At 41.8% G+C, this 25,927-nt stretch overlaps 1 protein-coding gene across 7 annotated transcripts in view; it reads right to left on the reverse strand.

The window, feature by feature from the left end:
* Nucleotides 1-25,927, reverse strand: part of DIS3L2 (DIS3 like 3'-5' exoribonuclease 2) — a 203,533-nt gene that overhangs the window by 137,421 nt on the left and 40,185 nt on the right. For all 7 annotated transcript variants that reach the window (XM_064516730.1, XM_064516733.1, XM_064516734.1 and 4 more), the window contains one exon: nt 1,566-1,800. In XM_064516730.1, coding sequence (XP_064372800.1) covers nt 1,566-1,800 — 235 coding nt within the window. The remainder of the gene's footprint in view (nt 1-1,565; nt 1,801-25,927) is intronic.

The raw sequence follows: 25,927 nt of genomic DNA on the forward strand, positions 1-25,927 counted from the left end.
AAATGGCAAAATAGACTCAAGTGACATAGATTTTAAGAGATGATTTGAGTCTCCAGCACGGGTTATGCCAGAATATCTTGAGGGATTACAAAGCAACAAGAAAAGTAACTCCCACCAAGCACAGGTGACTCCTTCACATCAAAGCGCAGTTATACAGGTAAAATAAAACATTTGCTCAGTCTGTATTTATTTTAGATACTGGCAAACTAGAATGCATTCTCTGACCCTTGATTTTGCATTGCTACTAGAAGCAAAAACAGAGATGCAACAGACATGTGAGTCTGTAGCACATCAGGAGATTTTGATTTGAGGAATCAAAGTGGCACCTCAACAGTACACAACTAGAACCAACTGTCCAACACTGCAAAACAGATGGGGTTAATAATTAGTTACGTAAAACATCAGTGGACAATCCCAGTAATTCCCAACTCGAGCCTTACACTAGAAGGTAAAGGAGCAAGATGGAAGTTGGTTCACATACCTTGGCAGTAACTCAAGCAATCTCCAAGACAATGGAGACTGCCAGAAGGAAACAGCATCATGAACTGGTGAGGGGGCAGCTCCATTCATCAGCTGAAACCAGTGTTTTGTAATAAACACTACAACACTCCTACTCAAACGTTATTTCCATTTCTATTAACAGATGGGTGCGAAAATGGAAATCTACCAACAGTATAGGCAGAGGTCTGCACATCTTCAAAAGCAATCCCTCAGGAGAATACCAAGGAGAGCTTTACAACAAACAGCAAGATTTGTCAGAGATCAATAACTGCTTAAGCCCTAAATTACCACCATCATCTTTTTTGAATAACTGGGATGTGCATTAAGAATGCACCAGATTATCTGTCCTGGCAGATTTTTCACCAACAGCTGAAGGCACATGTTAGATGGACCAATCGTCAGAGCCCTTTCAACACACAGTCCTTCAGGACGGGTGATCTTAGGGGATTTAATACCACAAAGGACATGCAAAGAGCAACATAGCATAGTTCAGGACAGGGGAGCTTATTTTATCTTGCCCTAAGCAACATTTGACAGTTTGAATGAAATTCAAATTCAGAATAAAATAAGTTTGTCTTCAAAACAAATCACATAATTGGCTTTAGGTTTTAGTGCAATTTTCTTTTTAAATGGACCAAATCTTTAAGTTGTTCATAACTCAACTGTTTGAAAACAGCAACAAACCTAACTGCCCCTGAGGAAATACATTCTTATCCCCAAACTGAGATGCACAGATTGGCCAGCCAAGCTGCAATGAAGGAAACTGCTACAGCAGCGTCTTGAATGAAATAGCAACCAGCAATCCCCAGACAGCCCTGAAAATTGCAAATCTAGAGGTGTGACTTCTGTTTCACAGATTTACTTTCATCAATCAAAGCTGCATAAAACCCAGTCCTTAATATCCATTCAAAACTATGAAGGCAGTTTAGCAGAAAGGGATAGAAGTGATAAGGCATTAAGCTTTTACGCCTGTATTTTATAACTTGGAGCAAAGCAAGGCAACAAAGTAATACGTCAACGGTTTGCTCAAATAGAGGTTGAAATCAGCAATCTGATCTACTCACCCTTTTCACCAGTATCCAGGGAAAGTTTCTTAATGTCTTCAGCCAACAGATCCTGCAAGTTGTCTTGTCCACGCTCTGCATCATCATCATCAAACTGAGCTTCTATAATGACATCCGGACTTTTAGCATTGCCTTTCACTGTCTCTTGAGGAACACAAGTCCCCAGCATATCCTCAGGGACATCTGATTCATGCGTGGCTTCTGTTTCTTTGTCACTACCATCTGGCTTTATTACCTGAAGGAGCAGGGGATTGGGGAGGGGAAAAAAAAAAAAAAAAAAAAAAGAGGCAAGCTAAATCACTGGACTGAAGAAAGAAAACATTATCTTTCTTTTTTTATCTGCATCCCCAAGGAGCTGAGAATGAATTATGGGTGGCTGGTGGCAAACTGCAATTGCCATGTAATTAGCCACAGATATTGCACAATCAAAAGAGGTACCTCACTAGGAAAAAGATGGGAACAGCATGGCTTTTGCAATACCTCAACTGTGACAATAACGTATCCAAAACGTATCTAGAGCATAACCATACAGTTCCTGCCAAGCCTCTAATCAGCTTTCCAGAAGTTGGGAGTAAACACAGACAAGGAGGAGGATACACTACAATTTAATGAGTTGCTTAGGCCATAGTTAAGAAAGATATACTAATCATCCTGGGAAGTCCCAAAACTCAGGCAGTTCCAGTGAATGCCAGGACCATGTCAAAGTTCATCTCAGGGAGACCTCCCCAACACACGGCTAGGAACAGACTGAAAAAATACAGACCAGAGAACACTCTGTGCTGAAACCTGAGGAGGAAGTGCACGGGGGAAGCTTGGTAAGGCACCAACCTTTACATTTCTTTTAGGCTCCTGTCTTTTTGTTAAAGACATTGAATTATTGCTGTTACCTATACAAATCTGCCAATTACATCATCCAAAAGAATGAACTCAGAGTACATATTAGTTACCCATTAGCTAACTGATAATCTAGACAAGTAACTGACCATTGCTACAGATTTGTAGCTGCTTTTCCACGTGGAGCAACAGGAAAAGGGGAAGAGAAACCACGTGTGTAATATATCACATCAAACAAAACCATGAAGAAGCCTTTTCTGAGTAAGGTAAGGCAGCCAACAGACCTGGGTGGCATCATTCATTGCACATGACCGAGGCAGGAACTGCTCTGTCTCAGGTCATAAAGATCAAAATAGTTCACACCTTGGATAAACATGCCTTTACTAGCATCTTTCATGCAACCAACAGCTAGTTTCAGGCAATCATCTGGTCCTTGAACCTAGATCCAGGTTTTTGTTTCAAAAGCAGTGCTTAAGGTTAACTCAGGCTGCAGTAATTCAGTGCGAGATTCAGATCAGCATGGAATAAGAAACTCCTGGGAGACACTCTGAGGTTCCCAGCATCACTAACCCAGAACATGACAGCAGCAACTCACATCGCCAGAAACGCAAGCAAAGGGCCCTTTAAAGATATAAGGGGAAAGCTTCCTAGTGACAATTTAATCATTAGCAATAAGCATAAACAGTCTCAACAGGTCCTAGCTGAAGACAACCATATCAAGTGAGAAAAATGCAACCTAAAAAGCTTCACAACTTCTAGTCTAGTAACTGAAAAGCAAACAGATCAAATCAAAGCTGTACAGGCAAGACTTTCACAACTTTAAATATGCAGAGCTACAGTCATGATTTCAAGCAGTACCCATTTCTTTGTAAGCTTTTCAGAATATGAAACAGAAATAAAATCAATTTTAAAATGGGGTTGAATTCAAGTCTTTTAAAAAAAATCTCTAAGATGACATTATTCTGAACTCCTGTTACCTTTTGTGACTCTGCTTTCCATCTTTATTTTCATTTTTTTAAAACATGTATATAATTTGTTACCATAGCAGATTTTGAATCAAACATTAAATCCTGAAAAAAAAGGGGAAAAGTTTGGCAGAGGGTGGGAAAATGGCTGATTATTAAACCTGGCTGCATTCGGTACATAAAATACTCACACACAATGGTCTGGGCAAGAACAGTCTATTAGATTAGAGAGCTGACAAGGCTCCACACGCTAGTGACTCTGCCAGTGTGCCTATCCAAAAAGAAAACTAGTGTCAACAGTAATGTTTGGACCTCACCATGGTCAGATGTAGATGTACTCAGCTCTTAAATTTCAATTGCACCAGATGTGTGCAAGTGTGCAACTGCAGCAGGAGTTCATTTTCTTCAACCCCTTCAGGCTCTGCCTGAATTTCTTTCTTTCCAAGTTGTTCTTTGGACAGTAAAAGATGTGTTCAGGGTACTAAATTACAAATCTTTCTATATGTAATGCACAACATCAAATATATTTGAATGATAGAGAGTGCTTTTCTAATGCTTGGTTGAAGAGTGCTTGAAGAGTTTATGTTGCATTAAATAAGACAGCAGATAAGAGATTTCCTTTTAAACAGTGTACATAAAAATTACCATGCTTCCCCCAAGCTAAAGGATACACACTGCTGTCACTAGCTAGCATAATATCCCCACTGTGACTACCTAAAGCCCCTAGTCACACATTTCCTCACAGATTTGCAAACAGATTTTTAAGTAAAGTTTTCCAGAGTCTGCAAAACCATGACCTCCACATAGTGTAGAGCAGCAAAATGTCCAGATGCTGTCAAGCATGGATTCATAGGATTTTGTTTTCCTTTTAAGGCCAAGACAGATCATTTAGGCTGACCTCATACATAACAGAGCAGGGAATTTCACCCAAAAATTCTTAGATCACACTAAAAATGTACAGAAGCTGTACATCACAAGACTGGAAAGCTGCATAAAATTTTGCAAAATCAGACACTTGATGGATATAATTATTCCATTTAATGTGATCAGAGTTGCCAGCCAAAGAGTGCATTACACAGATGCTAAAAAGCAGGATCATTCTGTATTTGAGCAGCAGCACAGTTGAACAGCACAAACTTTTTCTTATGAACAGCATCTCCAAAAACTAGAAATTCATGATATTGTACTCTCTTCTTTCCTATTATGCTATTGAAGCTCATACATGCAATAATGCATACAGCTAGAATATATCAGTAGTTAGAGATGTGGAATAAATTAAATTCGCAATTGGCTGTTTGTCACATTATCAGATGTGCAGTATAGAGTTAGCTCTTTTCCAATGCAGCACACTCTGCATGGACCCAAAAGAAGGGAATCTCCCCTTGCTGCATATTCATGAAATGAATGATCCTATCACCATGCTAACATCCCAGGATGTAAAGTTAAAGTCCCTTAAAAAACCCTAACTTCCTGACTTGTGAAGTCAAATGTCAGCCTTATGGCTGTATTATTTTTGCATGCTCTTTAGTCAAAAAAAAAAAAAAAAAAAAAAAAAAACCAACCACTTTTAGCAAGTATTTCGTTAAGAGACAATTGCTTATTTGAATGTCTGATCCTCAAGATAGTGGCTGAATAGATTTTCCTCCAACTTTAAACATCCATCACTGAATAAGCACCAAGTTTCTGCCCTGCAGTGATTGGTTTGTAAAGTCATAGCTGACTGAACACCAGATCTTTGAATGGAAGTCCCATCTCAATCATAAATGTAATACAAAACAGCTAGTGGGCAAGTGCATCCTGCCATGAATACATACAATCTGGACAGTGTGGTGATCACCTTGCTGTATCCGGCCCAGTCGAGAAGAAACTATCAAATGAACAATTGTCCTTACTCGTGAAGAATTTGTTCCAACAGAAAACTGAACCAGGAATCTGTGCATCTGAAAGCATTAAGGGCTACCTCCTGAGCTACAGGAGAAACTGCTTTCTCGGTCAGGAGATATCCTGCATCTGCCCCGTTAGCTCCACACATTCCACAGACCTTCTGCTCGCAGCCTCCCATCCACACATGCACACAGCCCCATCCTGCTTATTCTCACATCAAATATGGCTTTTTTTATTGCTGCATCCTCAACAGTAATAGTTAACAACTCATACAGCATGTCTATAATCTCAGACTACCGGACCAGACCAGCAATTTTCAGTTGTCTTTGAGCTATTTACCCCCAGGCATTTTCCAATAGAGGCACCAACCGCACACAGAGAATTTAAGCCTGATACCACTAGGGCTGCTTTTCCTTATTGCTCAGCTCTCGCCCTTAGAGGTAACCTATGGATCCCCACAGATCTGAGGATGAAATATGGATGACTGCTAGACTAGACACAATTGGACCCATGCACCTTGTACGGCTAAAATCATTCCACGTAGCTTCTGCTGTTGAAAGTAGGTGCTCTAGCGGAGACAGACATGGAGAGATCTCCTCCATTGAAAACATTCAGTAGGTAAGAAAGTAGAATCATCTTCTATACAGCTACTTTGGCCACAGATCCAAGAACTGTAAAGTTTTTCATTTCAGTCAAAATGCTGCTATTAAAAAGAGGAACTAAAAATATTGAATTTTACACATTTCCACTAGAACACACTGTTACTGGAATTCTTCGGGTCGAAATTGTCCCACATGCTCCAGGACCATAACCATTACTTCAAGCAGAAAGTATCTTAAATCCTTATTAAAATATCCAACTACATGCATTCAGTTTTCAAAATTGTTGCACTTTTTTCCCCACAGCAGAACTGCTTCAAAAGTTCAAAGACAGCATTTGCCTTCATTTAAAAGGAAACAGCAAATAGATACATGACCAATTCTAAGCTAATAAGTGGATTTAGATTACACAGTGAAGGAGTATGGTTACAATATTTCCCAGATCAGCCAAATTTGGGCAGCTAGACACCCTGGGAGACAGCCTTTCCACCACTCCAAAACTCAAAGTCCCCAAAGGAGGTCTTGCAACGAACGTGCGGTGGGGAACTCACAAATACACATAGTACAACAGAATACAGAACAATCCACTGGGGATTGGGTGTTGGGTGGGATTTTGCAGAGGTCTGTACCAGGCCAAGCATTCCCAATAATCTGAAACTAAGCATTAAGTCACTGGCAATAAAATTTGTGAATGACAAAGACTTGCAGAGCAGTCAAATTCAATTAGTGAATCAGGCTGATCTGACTCCAGAACATTTGAGAATAGCCAAAAGCAAACTCAAATGTCTAAGAATATGCAACACGTGCCTGTGAATGAGCCCATCTTGAAAACCACTGACTCTGAAAAAATGTGAAAGGCTCCTAATGAACAAAAACCTCAACAATAGGATCCTCGGTAGTAGAAACAGAAATGCAATCTTAGCTCCGTAATACTGCACTGGTGAGACAGAAACCAGACTCATGCAGTGCACATTTTCATAAGGACATTGGGGGAAAAGTGGAAATGATACAGCACAACATCTCTCCTCCTCAAGTCGGTCAAAATCCAGAGAAAACACTGCATAATGAATAAACCCATCTGTGTAACTTTTTAAGACTTGAAAAGCAATAAGCCATTAATGGTAACTACCTTCAGTGGGGCCAACAGACTAGGTACAAAGGGGGTCCCCAAGCTACTACTGAAAGGCACAGCTGGATTCACCAGTGGGTGGAAGCTAAAGACAGAAGATTCATTTTAGGCAGAAAGCACACATCTTAACAGAGAGAATTAAATACTGGAACAGTTATATGGGAAATAAGGTCTTTAGCCCAAAGCCTCTCTCAAGTTCTGCAGATCAAGGTAGGATGCCTTTATTGCAAAAATACTTTAGCCAAGCACAAGTTCTGCTTTAGATGTAGACAAGGTACTACACTCAATACTGGGTAAAGAGACAAAAGTTTTGGTCAGAAGATAGGTGTCAAGTTTGAGAAATAGAAACAGGATGAAAGGTTATTTCAAAAGGAAGACAGCTGAAAAACAGGAGCTTTGAACCAAATCAGCATCTCACCCTTAAAATGACTGTTGCTACCACAGCGCTAATACAAACACCATATTTCATACCAATACCATGAATGCCTGCATCTATTAGTCTCCCAGCTTTTGCCGTATTAAACAGGCTTCACTTAAAAGCTGGTTCCCTAATGTTCACTCACAAGGGAGTAGGAATGGAGCCTGGCTAACATGAGAATGCTGTCACAGCTCATACATACACACTAGAGCCAAGCTATCAAAAATATTAACAAGGAAGAGCTTTTCTTTTCTGAAAAGAGCAACCAAAAGGTTGCTGCTTTCTAGCTCCTTCTTGGCTAAATAAAGGAAGATACTTCCAAGAAGAGGAATACCACCTTTCCCAATTACCTTTCCATCTCTTTGTAATCTCACGTACACCAACCAGCTCTGGCAAATAAGACAGCTCAATAAAAGCGACGAGTCTCTGTAGGAGTAGTTACGGGATTACTTTTAAAAAAACTATAAGGTTAGGTTTTTTACACTCTATTAATTCTAAATCACTGGAAACACTAGCTAACGGCCAACAGCATAGCTATTTTATATTATACAGCACAGTATAGTTTACATTCCAGGCACATCACATTGGATGCAATGGGCATACAAACATCCAAACCAAAATCCCTCTTCTTGATTAGAAAAGGCTATTTGCTGCTCCTCAGCAGGCTCTGCTGTTCCCAGATGTCCCCCACACACTTCTGTCATGGTAGTCACCCAAATGCCCTCCTGCTTGTGGATTCAAAGGGGTAAGGGAGCTGAGCATGCAAAGGCTCCTTGGAAGCAGCCGCCACCAGCTGTGCGAGGAAGGCAGCACCATTAATCACTGGCCCTTTTTGGAGCTCTTCTCTGACTTGTCCCTGACGCAGGAGGCAAGAGGTGGAAGGGAGACAAACAAGACCTAACGCACGGGTTTTCAAAACAAAAATGTACAGACAGAGCTACAATATGCCCATTAAACTTATCAAACTCCAAGTTATCTCCCCTGCCTTCATCAGCCACCCCACCACCAGGTAGTTGCACCCCATCGCTGTTTGGGACACACGCTGCTGTGCAGCTCTTCAAGCAGAGGTGGCCTCGTCTGTCCTGAGCACATCGGGGACTGCAGCAAAGCACTGAAGGACTAGCAGAGCACAAGAGATTTAAGTCTACACACAGGGAGAGCTGGGCAGGTTACCAGTGCTATAGAGAGCCTCTGCAAGGCCTCAGGCACCTGATGGAGCTTGTCAGTCCTATGTGAAAAAAGCACTGAAGAACTTCCTTCCGAGGAAGAGAGTTATGGCCCGAGTAACAGAGGTAACTGCAACAGAAACATAACTCCAGAAGGCTGCCTTTTCTCACCAATTCATCCTGCAGCCACCAGCAAACCTCTGCTCCTGAACTGCTCTCTCATCCTCTCTCCCTGCTTCAGTCTGCACTTAAACATCACAGTTGCCCTCCAAGTCCGGCTCAAGTCCTTCACCCACCACCTTGTGCAAATAACTAGAATAAGAAAGTGAAAAGCCAACAACAGGGAAAACACTCATGACTGACCTTTCTGAATCCTAAAGCCAAAACAAGAACTGTCGCCTCCCCATGTATCTCCACACCCTATCTGGGCTCTGACTTATTATTTCCCTCTGAAAGCTCCATACTCACATTGCCCTGGCCCTTGTCCCACACCTACAGTCTGCCTCTGAAACTGTTTATCAACACTTCATTATCACCACGCAGGAGACAATTGCCTCTGCCCCCGTCTCTCCCGAAGTCTCCTCCTGCCTCCATCCCCTTCCTGCCACCTCGCTGTGGGCTCCCTGGGCCCATCTCTCCCAAGTCTGGCTCTTTCACTGCTGCCTGTCACATACACAGCCATATGATCAGCACCACCGCACTCGGGTTCATTTCATCTGGTTGTCCTACAACACAATAAATTCAACAGCTCCATCTGTATACTCCTGCCTTTTGTGCCCTCTGGCAACTGCTTAAAAGCAGGAATAGAAATAGCAGCCGAACAGAAATGGCTGCTCCCTGCACAGCACAGGCACCCTATGCCGCCGCGGCACTGATGGTGTGGATCACACCATCCCAGGGCTCCAGAAGAGGAGCTGCCATGCAGAGGAAATATTTGGACACAAACTAGGCCCTCACCCCAAGCTGCTTTGAAAGCAAAGCTATTAAAGGCTCATAATAGGCCCACAGTAGGTCTCTACAACCTTTCCCAAGGAATATTCGAGGATACCAGCGAGAGATATCACAATGGGATTCGCATCCCAGAGTCGCTGTGCAGTATTTAGACATGTCGAGGATAACAACATCAGCGAGACACAGGGAAGCACAATGTCTTCACACCCGCTTGCAGAGAACACACTTGTACCTCCTTTGTAGACAAGGTAACCTATTAAGGACTCCAACAGCCTTAGAAAGAGCTGCGTATTACTATGGCCAGATGAACAAGTTTGTTCCACACTTTCCACTCCTGTTACTACCCTCAGGATTTGATTTGGTGCTTGGCTTAAAACTGGCCTCTATTTTCAGAGTACCTACTGCTATTGCACTGACCCTCCCACACACGTTCCCCAAAATACAGGAGTCCCTGGAACCAAAGTGATATAGCAAACACCTTGTATCCCAGAGATGGGTTCCCAACCCACACACTGTTCTCTCACACAGCTATATGTTGTCACAGTTAAAACACTGATATCCCACCATCTGTACAACAAATCTTTCAAGTGAGAAAAGTTTGACTCAGATTAGGTGAAAAAAATCTAGTTCAGCACCCAACCTTTAACACACAGGAATCAACCTTCTCCTACACTGTCACCCCACAGCCAGGCTCACAAAATCCAATTAAGCACACACAGTTCCTCCTATCTCCTAAAAGCAAAGCCTTCTCATAAAAGAGGCCCTTGGAACTGGCAGCCTCCCTGCTGGACCCTGGTGAAATGTTCCTTGTACCTTGGGTCTTTCGATTGCCTGCTCCTTGCAAGACCTCCCACTTTGGTGCATCTCATGAGCTGTGTGTTGCACTCCAGGCCACAGCGAACTGGAAACAAGAGTGTAATGCACAGGGCCCAGCAATGAGGTTGCCAGAACATATTGGTTTGAAACATCACAGAAAATATTCGGCTCCATATTTTCAACAGTAGCCAGGAAGAAAATGCATGGAACAATTTGGAGAACTGTTTTTCAAAAGTCGTTTAAATCAAATTATGCCCCATCCACACTGGCAGCAAACCCTCTCTGCTAACTGGAACTGGTTTTCTTTTCTTTGTGTGTGTGTTCTTTTCTTTTTGGTTTAACATATTTTTAAAAAACTGTCTCCCAGCCATCTTTTTCTGGTAATGTGGACAGGCACAGCAACACTACAGTAATGGGTGCCAGGACAAAACCTATGATGCACAGTCCCTAGAATAAATCACTCAAGAGGGGTGGATTAGAGTAAGAGAGCAACGTAAGGTTACATCTTCAAAGATATCATTCTCTGAAATCACTCGATTTTCAGCAAACTACTGCAGAAAGATATCCAGTTTGTATCTGACACTAAGAAGCAGGCAGGCTTTTGGATTATTAACAATGTTAAAACAATATCATGAATCAATATATTTTAAAAGATGCAATTATTTATACAGTATTTGCATGTAATCAGAAAAGAATCTACTTGTGCTGAGTGTATCATTTCAGAGCTTCAATGCCAAGCAAATCCACTCAGTTGGCTCACACAAACCCAAAGTATTATCCATTACTGCTTTTTTTCTTTTTCTTTTTTTTTTCTTTTTTTTTTTAAACTATACAAGTATGTATGAAAAACATATTTCCTGGAAACAGTGATACTCTTTGAAGGCTTATTTAACATTTCATAAACTGAACAAGCCTGCACCCGCACATGCCCTTAAGAGGAAAGTGGGTTGACAATGCCAGCTAACAGCACTGTACTGCGAGGGCTATCCAAGATATTTGCATATCTCTACCTCCCAAGGCTATACAGGTTTGAAGCTCTCTTCAGAACTGTCTCAGAATGATTTCCCATGAGTCTAAGATAATCTCTTATTGATGACTAGCACTTAATTTATCGAGGCAGGAAACAAACAAATCAACCAAGAGTTAACATGCCTTGAGTCCCTGCTTTCTTTTTTGGTTCCTTTTGATTGGGCTCTGAGTGCCAGTTCCCAGGGGTCTCAGCCCTGCACATGTTTTGACACACTTTCAAAGTCCAGAATGGTACACCTGGGACAAAGCGCACACTGCTCAGGAAGTGCGCTGGGGCCAAAAAAAGCAATAGAAATTTCCACAGTTAACTTGCCTTGCTGATTGCCAATAAGCTTCTTATTATGAAAACCTGTAATTGGAAACTGTCATATTAAAGAACAATTTATGGAAGTTCTCAGCATATATATGCCCCAGTGGGAGCTTCCTTTGACTGGTGTGTTCCATCAAACCAGGTCTGCTTATTTATTTATGCAGTGGAATAAGAGCATCAGGAACCTATACAAGTCATTGCTGAAGTGCCTACAAGACTCCCACTCTATGAGTGTTTCAAGTAGTTCTCAGCTTCTTGTTAGTCCTTTCAGCCGCTCATCTTTACGACTGCAGTCAGTCAACAGCTGGGCTGCCTAGTTTTTATTTCATTTTATTTTCTGCAGAAACTGTCTCTTGCACAGACACCGTGATCAACCGCTCCCTTGAGGACAAAGGTGGCAAAACACAGCTGCTCTGGGCTGACTGCATCCTGCCGCGTCTGCTTCAATCTCACCAAACAAGCTTGGCAAAATCAAATCTTATTTCTACAGTCACCAATCTGTCACAGAAGGGAAATTGGCACCTACGCTGATTCCTAAATCAGATATCAATTGCATCAAAATATGGCTCCAATCAAGAACAGCAGCAGCATCCAATGCCAGCATGATACTGTTAAAGCATACTGCACACATACAGCCAGTGCTTTCTTTGCAGGTACCCGCGCTTCAGTGTGGAGGTAACGGGATTTCACGACAGGTGCTGGACAAGTGTCCCAGGAAACTTAAGACATTTTTAGCAGCAGAGGATTAGAAATCCATTTTAACACTTGGTTTTCTCTACAGAAGCTAGTGGGTACCACCTGCCAGAGCAGTTTCTTACTCCAAGCAACTCTATTCCGTAGAAAATGGGTCGAGATAGATTGACTGCCAGGTTAACTGTGTTTTGGCATGCTGCACTGCTGCCAATTCCAGCCATGCACACCAGGATCACAGTACCTTCACCATCACCCTGGGATGGGCACTGAAAAGGCTCTGTACTCAGAGGCAGCTATGAAGGAATAGAGGCAGCCACTGCTGAAGAAGAGAAGGCCTGTCCTCAGAGGAAAGGAGCTGGAGGAGATAAATACCTGCAAGCATGGTAAGAAGGGGGTGGGAAATAAGATGATTCCCTGGGGAAAATACAACAGCTTCCTCTTTACTGTTGAGAGCTTCTGTGTCCCTCAAAGTCATTTCTGAAGAGAAGACAAACAAAGAGTCAAATGTACTCCATCACACTCGATATCTGCAAATTCTGACTCTGGACAGCATCTCACTGCAACATAAAGCACCAAGTGTCTGTGGAAGAGAGGAGGGAGATGAACAGAAGTATATTTTGCTCAAAGATTCCTGAAAATACCCAGCTGGGTTTTCAGGACTGGGAAGGTTCTCCATCTGTGACCTAAATCTGCTATAAATGTCCATTCACTTGGGCTTCCTCAAATTCACAGAGGGCTGAGTTTTTGAACATCTAGCTATAAAGCACAGATGGGACAGCATTTATATTAAATCATCCTTACAGCCAGGAAATCCCAGACTTCCAAAACTATCTTAGACTCGCAACAGGTTTCCTACAAAGTGCCTACAGAAAATAATCCTGCTCTCAATCGCCCATGACTTTTGGTAAGTCATTCAAGCAGTCTTGCTTAGTTTACACTGCCTGACATTGTGCTAGGCAGATCTGCATATTCTGTCCTAAAGATGTTACAGTTGAATTTCACATGACTAGCAAGGCAGACACCAAGTGGGAAGAGAAGACTGAGAACAGCAAAGCAGCTGCATGGATATGCAGTAACACCACACGCAAATACCTGAACAGTTTTCACAAATTAAGTATCTAAGTTGCTCTGCGTCTCGGGCATCAAAAGGAGAGCAAGTCAAAGCAAAAATACATTAAGTCAGTTGGGGGGACAAAGGTGTCAGGTGGATGAAGTGAATGGATGAAAGTATAAAATAAAATAAAAAGGATGAAGTAAGGGGGCTACTTCTCCATTCACAAAAATGGGGATAATACTTGATTTATACAGAAGTGAGAATTCAGGGTTACAAGAACTTCACCGACATTCAAAGTGCCACGTAACTCTTAGGGGTTACCAGAAACAATGACACATCAGTAAACTTTTATTAAGTGATGGATACTTTCTCTTCTTCCCAGGGATTAAGGATTAACCACACAGAACGTGTTTGGCATTTCACAGCTGTAGACCTGACTTTCACAGTAGGTGCATCCACGACTGAAGGTCAGTATTATTTACAGCTGCTACTTGAAATTAATAAATCAGGAATGGGAACAAACTTTTCACAGTTCCAAAAACAAAAAGGCATCTCTTTCTTGTAGTTGGGAGAAAGCAACTTCTTACTTCTACACATCAAAGCTAACAGCCTTATCACTAATCAGAACAATTACTGAATTCCTATTTAAATATGATCTGAAACATTACTCTGTTGTACCACATTTGAGAATATCACTGCAATAGCAAAAAGGAAGCAAAATCATGAACTGCTTCACAGTTACAACCATAGCACAGTTATCTGTTCATATGTTTAAGGCACTTGCTAATAAGAATTCTTAACAATTCAGTTATCCATGCCTATCCAAAGTTAGTTCATACCTTGGTCAAAATATTTATATATTAAACATTCAATGAGTTTAGATATAAATGATCTGAATCTGAAATGTTTAGGTAATTGCCTTTTATAATAAAAAGGGAACTAGAGTTATAATAAAAATCTACCTTCAGTAAGCTCCCCTCCAGCAGCAAAACTAGATCTCTAAGACCCTCTCCATAAACACAGTTCTGCTATGACCTTGTTTTCCTATTACATAGCTTCATCTATATGTATGTAATAGCAAAAGTACCAAAGCGCCAATCTGACCAAAAGCAAGTTGCAGATCTGCCACGATGGAAGACACAATACAAAGAAGGCACAGGAGCATGGTAGGTGGGATGTCTCCAGGGAATAGCTATGTCTTTGTTTTCCTGCCAGAAGGAAGGGAATTGCACGTTAAAGGCAGAGGTTCCATACACGATTATCTTTGACAAAACGTATCTCTTCCAGGGTTATGTTTTCTAGCTGTGCTCAGTGGCCCCATTCAGAACCCAGGACACACTGTACTGAGTGCTGTACAAAACATATACAACATTGCCAACGCTTCACAGAATTTTTAGGGAGTTTTTATTAAAGATAAAACACACTAACGGGAGGAAACAGATAAGAACAATAGGGTTGTGCACAGATTGCCTTTGAAAGAAGTCCATTTTAATGGAAATTAAAGAAAACTCACTTGAGTTTGCATTTTTGACTAGTGACTCCAGCTCTGGCAAAGACACTTCTTGAAACAGGTGGGTGATGCTCAGCATTTTGCTGAAGATATGCAGTGCTGCAGTGTTTTCTCTCCTTCTAGTGAAAACACTCAGCATCTCAAGGTTTCCTCTTGAAATGGTGACAGGGAAACAACTTGGCATTTGCGTCATGTGGATCTGCTCACATTACTTAGTGACGAATCTTATTAAAAAGCAAGCACCTCAAGCAAAATGTCTCTAGCTTAGTTTGCTTGCATTTACCTTTAGCAACACCATATGCTTCATTAAATTTTGAAGCAGTGTTTATTAGAAGAGTAAAACACATCAGCATCCTCTACAGGGCTTCTCAGCTTATTTTCCTGACGTCAGTATTTAAGTTTTTTTAATCCAGTGAAAATATACATTGATTAAACTTGGTCTCAGAGCATCTCCTGCAGCACTGAAAGTTCACTAAATAGGAACAGCTTAGTTTTACTACTTTCCTTCAAAATAAGATTTACCATTACCATGAACAAGACATATCATACCTTTGCAACCAGCAATTTACAATGCATCTTCCTGCAGTGAGCACTTAGAAATATTGGCCACCACACAGTTCGCTGCTTTTTTAATGCAAGTTGTCCTTCTGGCCTGTTTCTCCTGCCCAAGTTGTTTCCCTCCTGAGTGGAGAACACAGAATTCACTCCAGCAGCTTTCAGACACATTACCAAGCACCACTGCTATCAGATACTTCAGGAGCAGAACAGTTGTAGGGGCTTCTCCTGCTGGGAGATCAACCACCACCTGTGCACAGGAGCAACCTCAAAATCAGTGCACTCACTCCAGAGAGATTCCCAGCTTCCTCCAAAGTCTGAGCCATGTCGAAGACAGAGCAAAGAACTCATCATGCTCCCACACCTTGTGTTACCCAGATAAAACGTATATCAGTGTTACTGGCCAGTGAGGTGGTTTCACCACCCACTCCACCTCCCTGCTCCCAGCCCACAGGACTCAAACTCCTCCAGTGAGGCTCTCCCTCACCTACAGGGCTGCTCTCAGAGCCAGGGACCAGGCACAGCTGAGGTTCACATGTTCTTGCAAGCAGTCACACTCCCCCAGTTGCCTTTGCTACCTCCAGGAATGATCAAGCTTGTACAGCTATCAGAGATGCTAATGTGCTTAATAACAGTGATTCATCAGTTCCCCAGGCAAACAGCAGCAAAAAGCAGCTGCTAAACAGCCCAGAGAAGATTTGGATGACCTGCTCAGTATTAGTTAAGGCCATAACACAGGCTTACAGGGGACCACCACTCTTTTTCCACGCTTTTCACACATACTATACCTGTGTAACAGTGATGGTCAAGCCGAAATAAATATTACCAAAGAGATCTTGGATGCAGACAGCAACCAGAATAAATTCTGACTGCCTGCTTGGCAAAGAAAAGCAACAGAAAAAAGCTGCATAAAAATGTTCTTATGCTTTATATAGTCAAACCGTCAGAGGGAAGCTGAAGCAGAGAGACTCAAGCACAGAAGTTCACTGGCAATGGATGTCACTCTACCAAAAACTTTTCCATAGAATAAACGAAAAGTTAAGCTCAACTGTTATTATTCAAATTACAACTGAATGCAGGTCAAGGGACTGAACTCTGGAGGGTTTTGTTCCACTTCTCTACAGACTGACTACTACTACAGGAGGTTTCAGTGTATACTTCTCCTCTGTAACCATGACTTACAGAGATGTCCAGGTTTTCTTTTCCTCTCTCGAAATTCATTAAAAAGCCTTATTTGAGCTGAGATCTTGTATACAAACTTTCTGCCAAGAACAAATTTTTACAACTGCGTTTTAAATGCATTTAAAAAAAAATCCAGAAATTTATAATGGAAATACTGACAGCACCCATAATCACAAGTGCAGAAACACTATTGTGATAGGTAGTTCCTATCCCATCCAAAAAGAACAGAAAAGTTGATCTCACAACCAAATTCCACTTTTGTTCTTTAACAATAGCCAGTTATGAGATCAGTAAAAACAGGTGCAAAGAAAAAACATACTGGAGATTTAAGCATTGATGATGGCAGCATGAAGCCATCACTTTGGTCATTAAATGGATTATGCAAGATTTAAAAAAAAAAGTCTTGAATTACATTATAACTCATTTTTCTCCTGGGCAAACTTTTCTCTTAGTGGCCACCACAGGCTAACTTTGCAAACGTTTGAACTGTGCTTCCAAATTCTAATAGCTTAGCCAATCTCAGAAATGATTAATACACTGATCTATATTCAGTTTTGTCTGTTCTATCTCTTGGCTCAGTTCGAGGAAGTCCACCATTATACGTAGGTATTACCGAAAGGCTTCCACTTTGCAGCCTGGAAGGTTACACAAAAGCCAACTATTCCCTGTTGACAGACTAAAGTTTCGCCCTACAACTTGCCACAATTTTTCCCAGTCTCCTCAGGGTAAATTTTAACTGTGTTCCAGTAAGAAATGAATGGTTACATACTATAACAAACTGAATCTCACAGGCTCCTATGTGAATGCGGTGATGAGCTGCCTAGTTACTTGCACTGGAAGAGAAATAGGTGAGAGATCAGTGTCCACTTGCAGCAAGACCTTCCTCTTAATACTCTGAACACACCCTTCTGCTTCTCGTAACAAATAAGCAGTAGGTACCACAAAAAGTAGAAACAGAAGAATTATGCACTTGATTGTGTCAATACAAAGCCAAGTTAATAACAGTCCATATCAGAAAGCTCGACAGCCTGAACTCTGCAATGTACAGGCATTAACCCATTTGACACTTATGCAAAGCGAATCTGAGAATGACGAAACTCAGAAGCACGGCTCAAAGACATGTGTGATTCTGTGAAACAGCCCTGACACCTCCTCATGTAATAAGATATTTAATGTATTAAGATATTAAGAACACTGGGTCTTCAAAAGTGCCTTACAGGCACTGAAATGGATTAGTCCTGCAAGCTAAACCCTCACTTCCATACTGAAAATTACTGAACAGTGATAACAAATCAAAGCTTTGCAAGGAAGACAGCGCAAACGACAGATTTGGACTGTGCTGCCTGCAAATGTTCGTTAATAAAAATTACAGATTGCTAATTGCTTCTGTCAACAAGGAAGGGAATAGCTCTCCCTCCTAGTATATTACATAAAATACATAATGTATTACAAAGCCAAAAAATGACTTTGAAATAGGCAACTACATTGGTCTTTCACTACACCGGTTAAACAGTCCAGTAAATTCAAAGCTTATTCATACAGTTTTGTTGCACTCAAAGCAATCTTGACTTGTTCAGTTTTCCCCCTTGGGTAAAATCCGTACAAGATGAAATTTAACAATTTTCCTTACCTGGAAGAAATTACTCCAAAAATATCTACAAAAGTAAACCGTAATATAGTAAATGTCTTGGTGATTTTTTTGTTTTTAAAGAAACTTTATCAAAAAAAGAAAAAGGCCAAAATCACAAATCAAGCAAGATTATCCTGCACTTAGCAAAAAGGTAGGCCTTTCTGTAAAACTAGGAAGAAAATAAACTTGCGTTCATTACTATTATTTATATATCATTTAATTAAGCTGTTTCCGTAACAGCTTCTGTCATGTAACTTAATCAAGAAGCCTTGAGAAATATTTTCTTGAAACTCTACAAATGACAGGACTAAATCTCAACTCTACTTCATCACAGGAAGGTTTGGAAAGCAGCCTTTTGAAACAGTACTGCTGCTCTGCAGCTTACCAAGTGAGTTTGTTTATGCTCTTAAAAAAAATACAGCCCTTTCATATATACGCACTGCTAAGATAACAGAATTTTCTTCACAGCTCCAAGTTAGGCACGAAAGTTCTTTGTTATGATTAGTTTTATCACATCGAATCCAAGTGCTCTGGATTATTAATCAAATCCTCTGACAGGTCTCCAATAATGAAACATGACATGTAGCTAACAATGACTCACCATTCGTCTTAGGCTGATAAAACAAAAAAGGAAGCACAAAGTTTTCAGATCCTTCTCCGGCCAGCCCACAGCTTTAGGAAACCCCTTCCATTTGCTTTCTCACCAGCAAAACCAGCGTATTTGCTGGCTGTGACATGGCAAACTTCCCACTTGCACGCTCCCATTCTGCGGATAGATGACAGCTATCGCATCAAAAGATTACTAGTACACAAACCTTGGAAAGCATGTTGCCTGGAAAGCAGAGGACATGTGAAAAGCAAGCTGATGTCCTCGTCAGTAAAATACTTTAAGTCCTCCATTTCCTTTTTGCTTAACACCTCCTTAAACTCTCTGCCTTGTTTTTAAATGTCTATTCATCCTTCAAGCTCCTTTACTGTTGTAGCAACTGCAGTACCATCCTATGCCTGTGCCATCACACCATTTACCCGTAACTGAGAAAGAAAACCACTTCACACAGCAGTTTGTTCTTGGGCTGCTGGGGATCCAAATTCAAATCCCATTTCTTCATTTGGGACCCAAAGTCACCACCTTCCACACGCAGTTTGGCTCTGTCGAGCCCAGGCACTGTGGAGGCAGAGGATGTGCAGAGAGAAGGTGAATCAAGAAGGTGACGTAGGGGCAGAGGTTCGCAATGTGAAGCGCTGCAGCGTGCACGCACTCTCCTACGTTATTCCACCCGTCCTAGCTCATGGACTACTGAACGAAGTGCTTCATAACCCCTAGCTCCCCAATTACACAGCACTGGGAAGTCAAATGATACCAGGGGAGCTTATACATAAGGCATTGGGAGTAACCCCAATTCTTTCTTGGGCAAGCACAAGCCAGAAAATGCTTGTTCCATGCTGTGCAACCCCCCCACACACACACCTTCCAGCAGCACCAGCAGTTTCACAGGCGCTCTGCTGCTGCAGCATCCCTCGGAAACCCCAGCTCCTGTCCTCTACCGTCTTTTAGAGTTAATGCTTTTGTTGCATTTCACAGATGATTAAACGGCTTTTACAGTCCCCGATCCAAAACAAATTAAAAGGGATACAAGTCCAAAAACATCCGGTGATAAGTGCTTGTTCAGAGTGAAACAATTAAACGGAAGGATTTGTCTCGTTACACACACAAAAGGTTATCGATAACCTACCAGTTCGCACCATGTCTTCCAGCTGCACAGAGGGACCCTTTCCCACTCCATAACACCACAGCTGCTGAGCTTGCCTTGAACAGTCACAGCCCGACACCTCCACCAAAGGCAGCTTCCCCTTAGGGAGCACATCCAAACCAACGGAGAAAGGCTTCAGAAGAACAAAGACTATACGCAGCACAAACCTGACCTCAAACCAAGCACATGATCAAACCTGCTTCCTTGTAAAAACTTAATGGGACACCACCATAATAAAACTAAGAAAGTTAGTCAATTCTTAGCTAATATTTTTTTTTCTAATTCGACCACATTGTAAAGTCGCCTTAAAACCTCCCAGAAGTTATTTTACAGCATTATGCACAGCCCTGCAAATACAATTAAAAGGTTCTACCCAAGCTTTACCATATGAATAGTTTTCCTAAAGTCTTGACAGAATTTTGCTTTCCTTTCCCAGCATGGTCCATATACCCCCAACTTTTTTAAAGTAAATACTTTAAACCTGATGAAAATCAATTTTATTCCTTACACCATTCAACTTTTATACCTCTTATTTTATCCCCTCCCAATGACTTTAGCAGCTGCCCCCACCCAATCCCACTATGAAGGGCAGTGAAGCCAGCTATGAATTTGCAACAGAAGGATGTAACTTAAATATTTAAAACATCAAAACTGCCTAAGATATAAAACAATACGCCAGGATCAGCAACAAGCTCTACAAGCACTTGACTAGTTCTCTAAAAGGAAAACAGAAAGTTGCTAAGGTTGTTTGAAATTAGGGGTCAAGCTAAATTAATACACAAATCAGCCTCACTACAGAAACTGTTCTCACCTGAATCAATATTTTGCAGAAAGTCATGTAACACATGGATGTTGCAACGGAGTTTGGTATGGTGAGACAAACATGCTACAGTCGTCCAATACCAAAAGTAGTTTGTCTTATTTTTCTTTAATGATAAAACATAGAACTTTTAAAAGTGTAAGTTTTCCAGGCATACTATCTGGAAGCCTTGCTGGCTACAGCAGTTCATGCAACTATTCATTACTTGGGAATTTAAACCCTACTTGTTCCTCTAGAACAGTTGAAAATTGCCACACAAACACTTCTGTACTCATGAGCTCTACAGGAAACAGCTCGTTCCTGACGCACTAACAACTGCTTCAGGTGAAGTTTTCCCATCATCGGCCTAACACGCTCACCTATCGTATCAGAACTGCCACACGTGCGCTCGCATGACTTACTAGATTCTAGTGGTATTTGCTTGTAATGAATACTAGCTTTTCCAAAGCAACCCCCCAAATTACCAATAAGTTTAAACACATCCTAAAGACTTAGGGTCTTTGCTTTTTTCTTTCTCTTCCCCTAATCCAAACAGAAGCCTACATGTCAAATTTATATCCTGGAGTCATCATTTGCAAGGCTTTATCCTAAAAGAAAATTGTTCAGTTCAGTTAAGTCCATCCACAGGTACAAAGTGATATGGAACTGCTTCAACATGTACAATTTAATTGAAAATCACCTACCAAATTTTGACCATAAAACATTAACTTCAAAACAAACCTCTAAGGCCAGTTTTCTGCCCAGAACAAGTTTTAGTATAGAGTTACACTCAATTTTCTGAGCTTGTAACATGAAAAGGTTGACTACCCTCAGCTCTAAGTACGGTGTTTACAGAAGTACACATATGCTGTAATGTGTAATGTATAAGGCATAGTTTAAATCCTCTTCAGTGAAAGTTAAAAAAAAATCCTCCTCTGTCTATATTCACCATCATTTATGAAAGACACATGATCCAGGCTTTTCTGTTGCAAACTCGCTCATCTATTTTGCATTTACTTCTACATAGCAGGCATACCAGGAAAACCATGCTTAAATCTACTCCTAGACTGAGATTTTTATCTTCACAACCATGTATCAGAAAACATAACCAGTCCTACGGTTTGGGGGGGGGGGGGGCTTTTTTTGTTTTGTTTTTGTGTACCTGGCTAAAGAACTAAATAAAAATTCCCCTATCATACCCTGGGAGAGAGGAGTTTTCTGATAAGCCTGCACTACTTTTCACTTCAGAGACGAGGGGATAGGAAGCAGGCAGGAAGATACTTATTCTGATGCCATTTGGACCAACCCTAGGAAATAAGGAGACTTTAAAAAGACAGCAGCAACTAATAAAAACAGCACCTGTGGCAAAATTTGTTTTTCTTTAAAAAACAATGTTCATGTTCATTGCAACTTTTTATATCCTAATCCTAGAATGTACAGTATGTCCACTGAGACTCAGCTGGACAAACACTTGATGCTGTAAGAATGGCTGACAGCAGTCTAAGCAAAGAGCAATGCCCAAGAACAGAAAGGCTTCTTGTTAGACAAGACTTAAGAGCCCTGCTCTACACCTCCTTCACACCACATCCTCCCACAGGGAAGAGATTTTCTTTAGCAGATGAGAGCATAGGGCTGCTGAGTAGAGCCAAGTATGCACTCTTATCCTTATTGCTCACCTCACCCAACCGACATGGATCACCTGTGCAATCTATTACTTTTATATGAAGTTAAGGTTGAGGAAAGGTACGCAATACGACATTTAATCTATGAGGCGGGGTAGGAGGAAGCACTCACAGCCTGCTAAGCAATGGAGGTGTTGAGGCAAGTCTATGGAGACAAAAGGAGCCGGATGAGGAATTTCCGAAGATTATTTTGCAAATACTTCTCACTTTCTAAGGTAATCGATCCTCAGTTGGCCAAACCACAGTGTTTAATCAGAGGGAGACCTGCAAGTGTTGGGAGCTCTACTTCCTAATATCACAAAAAACCTGCACAAAGAGTTATGCATATTTCGTTGCCTGTCACATTGTAAACACCCGTCCCTTGAGCACTGGTCCACAGAATCCATCGGTATACATTGTTAGAGAAGATTAGTTTAACTGTAGGTCTCTATTTTGCTTTCGCAGAGCATTCAAAAGAAACTAGGGCTGGGGAACTGGGGCTCTGAAGCACAGCATACCAGTTTATTCATGGTCATAGCGACTAGTTTCTCAAAGACAATCCTCAGGCCCCAGGACCATCCCCACGTCAGTGAAGTTGGCTGCTTCAGCGATTGGCCACCAATCGCAAAAACCAGCGTTGTTAACTTGTTGAAGTGGCTTTGCTGGAGGAGGAGGACAGACAGCTGAACAACTGACTGCTGGACAATGCAGACCGCTTTAGCAACAAAAAGACAAAGGGGTGGGGAAATCAATTTTGGTGTGTGCTAGTGGTTTTGTTACCCCAAGCAAAGTCTGCCTGAGGTCTCAGCCAGCTCAGAGGAAATTACTGTACAGATGGAGACACTGCCCTGACAAGGCCAGCTGCCCCCTCCCTGCCTTTCCTTTATTTGACAGCTGCAGTTGCCACCACACCTAGTCTTTGGGCTCCGTTATATCTCAGCCACTGATAGGAGTCACCCCTGGGAAAGCAGGATGGTGGGACTGAAGTGATTTCAGGTATCACGAAGAACATTTTCCCGTTTTGCTTTACAAGCTTGTGAACCTTACAAGAGGGTAGCCACCCGCTTCCACTTTTTTTTTTTTTTTTTAAACACAAATAAACTGTAGCAGTGTATATCCTGCCAGGAAACATTACCATGCATTAGTGATAAAGCATTACATAAAAAGGTAAATTAAGTTTGCAAGCTGCAAATCTAAGCTGATAAACGTATTACATCCGCAGTTCAACAACTGTGCAGAAAAGAAAAAAGAATAAACAGTTCTAGAGAAAGCTTCAGGAATATGGGGGAAAAAACAGGAAGAGTAGATATGTAATGCCACGCTGTCAAAACACTGCTTGAGAATGTATGAAGTATAGCTACTGTACGCAATCAGATTAAACTAACGGCCAGGCATTAACCTTGGGAATGCCTGCATGGGCCAACACAGTCCCAAAGAGGTGAGCTCAAGTGCCAGACAGCTTGCCAACACAGCACTCACCCATGGCATTATACCCCTCCTCGGCTAGATGAATAAACTATAGCCAGATGTGAGCGTTTATTTTCACCCAGAAGGCGGCAGCGGTGGAGACGTTGCACAGCTCAATAACTGAGGCAGGCTGACGGGCAACGACTGCGTTGCTGCTTTGGGTGACGCAGCGGGGCCGTCACCGGACTGGATCGCTCGGTACGCTCTGTCCGGAGGCACTGCTCTAATATGGAGATACTGAAAGAAATTAGCAGGGAGGCCACAGACTGCCTCTATAAAAACTGCAGCCAATTATACATTTAAGGCACAACTGTGAGACAATGGCTGAACTGAAAGGCATTTTCCAGGCTCCACAGTTGCAGAGCTGCTTTGCCAAGATTGCGAGGCTAAAGATCAAGGGACATCGCTCGGTTAGAAAGACGCTGCATTGAAACGGGCGGCGAGCCATTCCCAGGGCAATCAGACCATGCAGGGCACAGGTCCCGCAGAGTCGCCGGCACAGCTGGGCTCTCCCCAAATCTATTGCAGATGGGAGCCTGTATGGGGGATGTTTGTCACAGCACACCCTCTCATCCTCACGCCTGAGGGAAGAAGAGTTATGGATCCAGACCTAACTCTGACCATTTCGACAGCTGCAGTTACTACAAGGAAAAAACTAAACTAAAATAAAAAGGTCAGGCAATCTGATCTCAAACAAGGTGATGAAATACCACAAGGAATTCGCTTTAAAGGAAAAAAATAAAATAAAGTAGGGTTTAAAGGCAAGTCACCTGCCTACTGTGCTAAATGCCTTCACCAGAATGCCCTCCACACCACCACTACCCCCATACAGTCACCAGGGCAGGAAGGAGGGGAAGGCACTGAAATAGCACTTCCACTTCACACAGCTCCTTCGGTCTTCCCCAGACAGCAGCAAACCTGGCAAACGCGACGCCATGAAGGGTTTAAAGAGACCACAGTACGAGATGTGCCAATTTCTGCACGTTACAAACAAAAGCAGACAATACTCCTTCCAATAAACAAGCAAAACCCAAGGAGAACTAGAACAGAAAGACATCATGACGACTAGCTAATTAGCACTACAGCTGGGACTTCCAAGAACCAACAAGTACTGCAGGAGGAGATGCACTTTATGCAGTCATCCAGCAGAAACCCAGAAGAGGATTTTTTCCAGACAGAACGGAGGATGACATCTGGGGAATTCTTAGCCCGTCACTTTTCGCGACCAAAGTATACAAGTGCTAATTAGACTGTGCCAAGTCTTCATTTTCACACTTCCAGGGCTGCTCAATTAAAAATATGTATTTTGGCACTGCTCTTTGTTTTAAAATAATTTAGACAAAGCTAAAAACAAAGAAAAGCTTCAACCCCAGGAGATAATGCAACTGAAGATGGATGAATCATTAGCATACTGGGAGAGAGGAAACACTGACATATACAGACCTACTTTTCTGAACCAGTTATTGCCTGACCTGACAGAACAGAGAAAACAAAAGTAAACGAATAGAAACACAGTGAGAAAGCAAGGAAACATAAAACTGACTGCCTTCTTCTGCATTGTTAGCAGATCACCGGTTTGTCCTGCAGTATTTTCCTAGAGTCATCGTCAAATCTTTTTTAGAAGCTTCCAGGTAGTTAAGACTGGGACAGAAACTGGAAAGTGCCAACAGAGTCTAGGACCTTCAAAACACACAGCAGATGTCTGATCAGTGAGCACACGCTGAGTAATGTTGTCAAGTACGCAACTGCTGAAAGCAGTGAGGAATTTGTTGGAAGAGATAATCAGGAAGAATTTTAATTTATCTTTCAGTGTTTTGAGTGGCAGCTTTTAAGCAAGAAACATGATTAAAAGAATCACTTGCAATTCTTCAAGATGTTGCAGAAATAAACATGCTGCCACAGATAGAGATGCCACAGCATTGATTTCTAAGTTAATTGGGTTAAGGATAATACCAAGTG

This window comes from Dromaius novaehollandiae, chromosome 9, assembly GCF_036370855.1.
Source record: "Dromaius novaehollandiae isolate bDroNov1 chromosome 9, bDroNov1.hap1, whole genome shotgun sequence".
NCBI lineage: Eukaryota > Metazoa > Chordata > Aves > Casuariiformes > Dromaiidae > Dromaius > Dromaius novaehollandiae.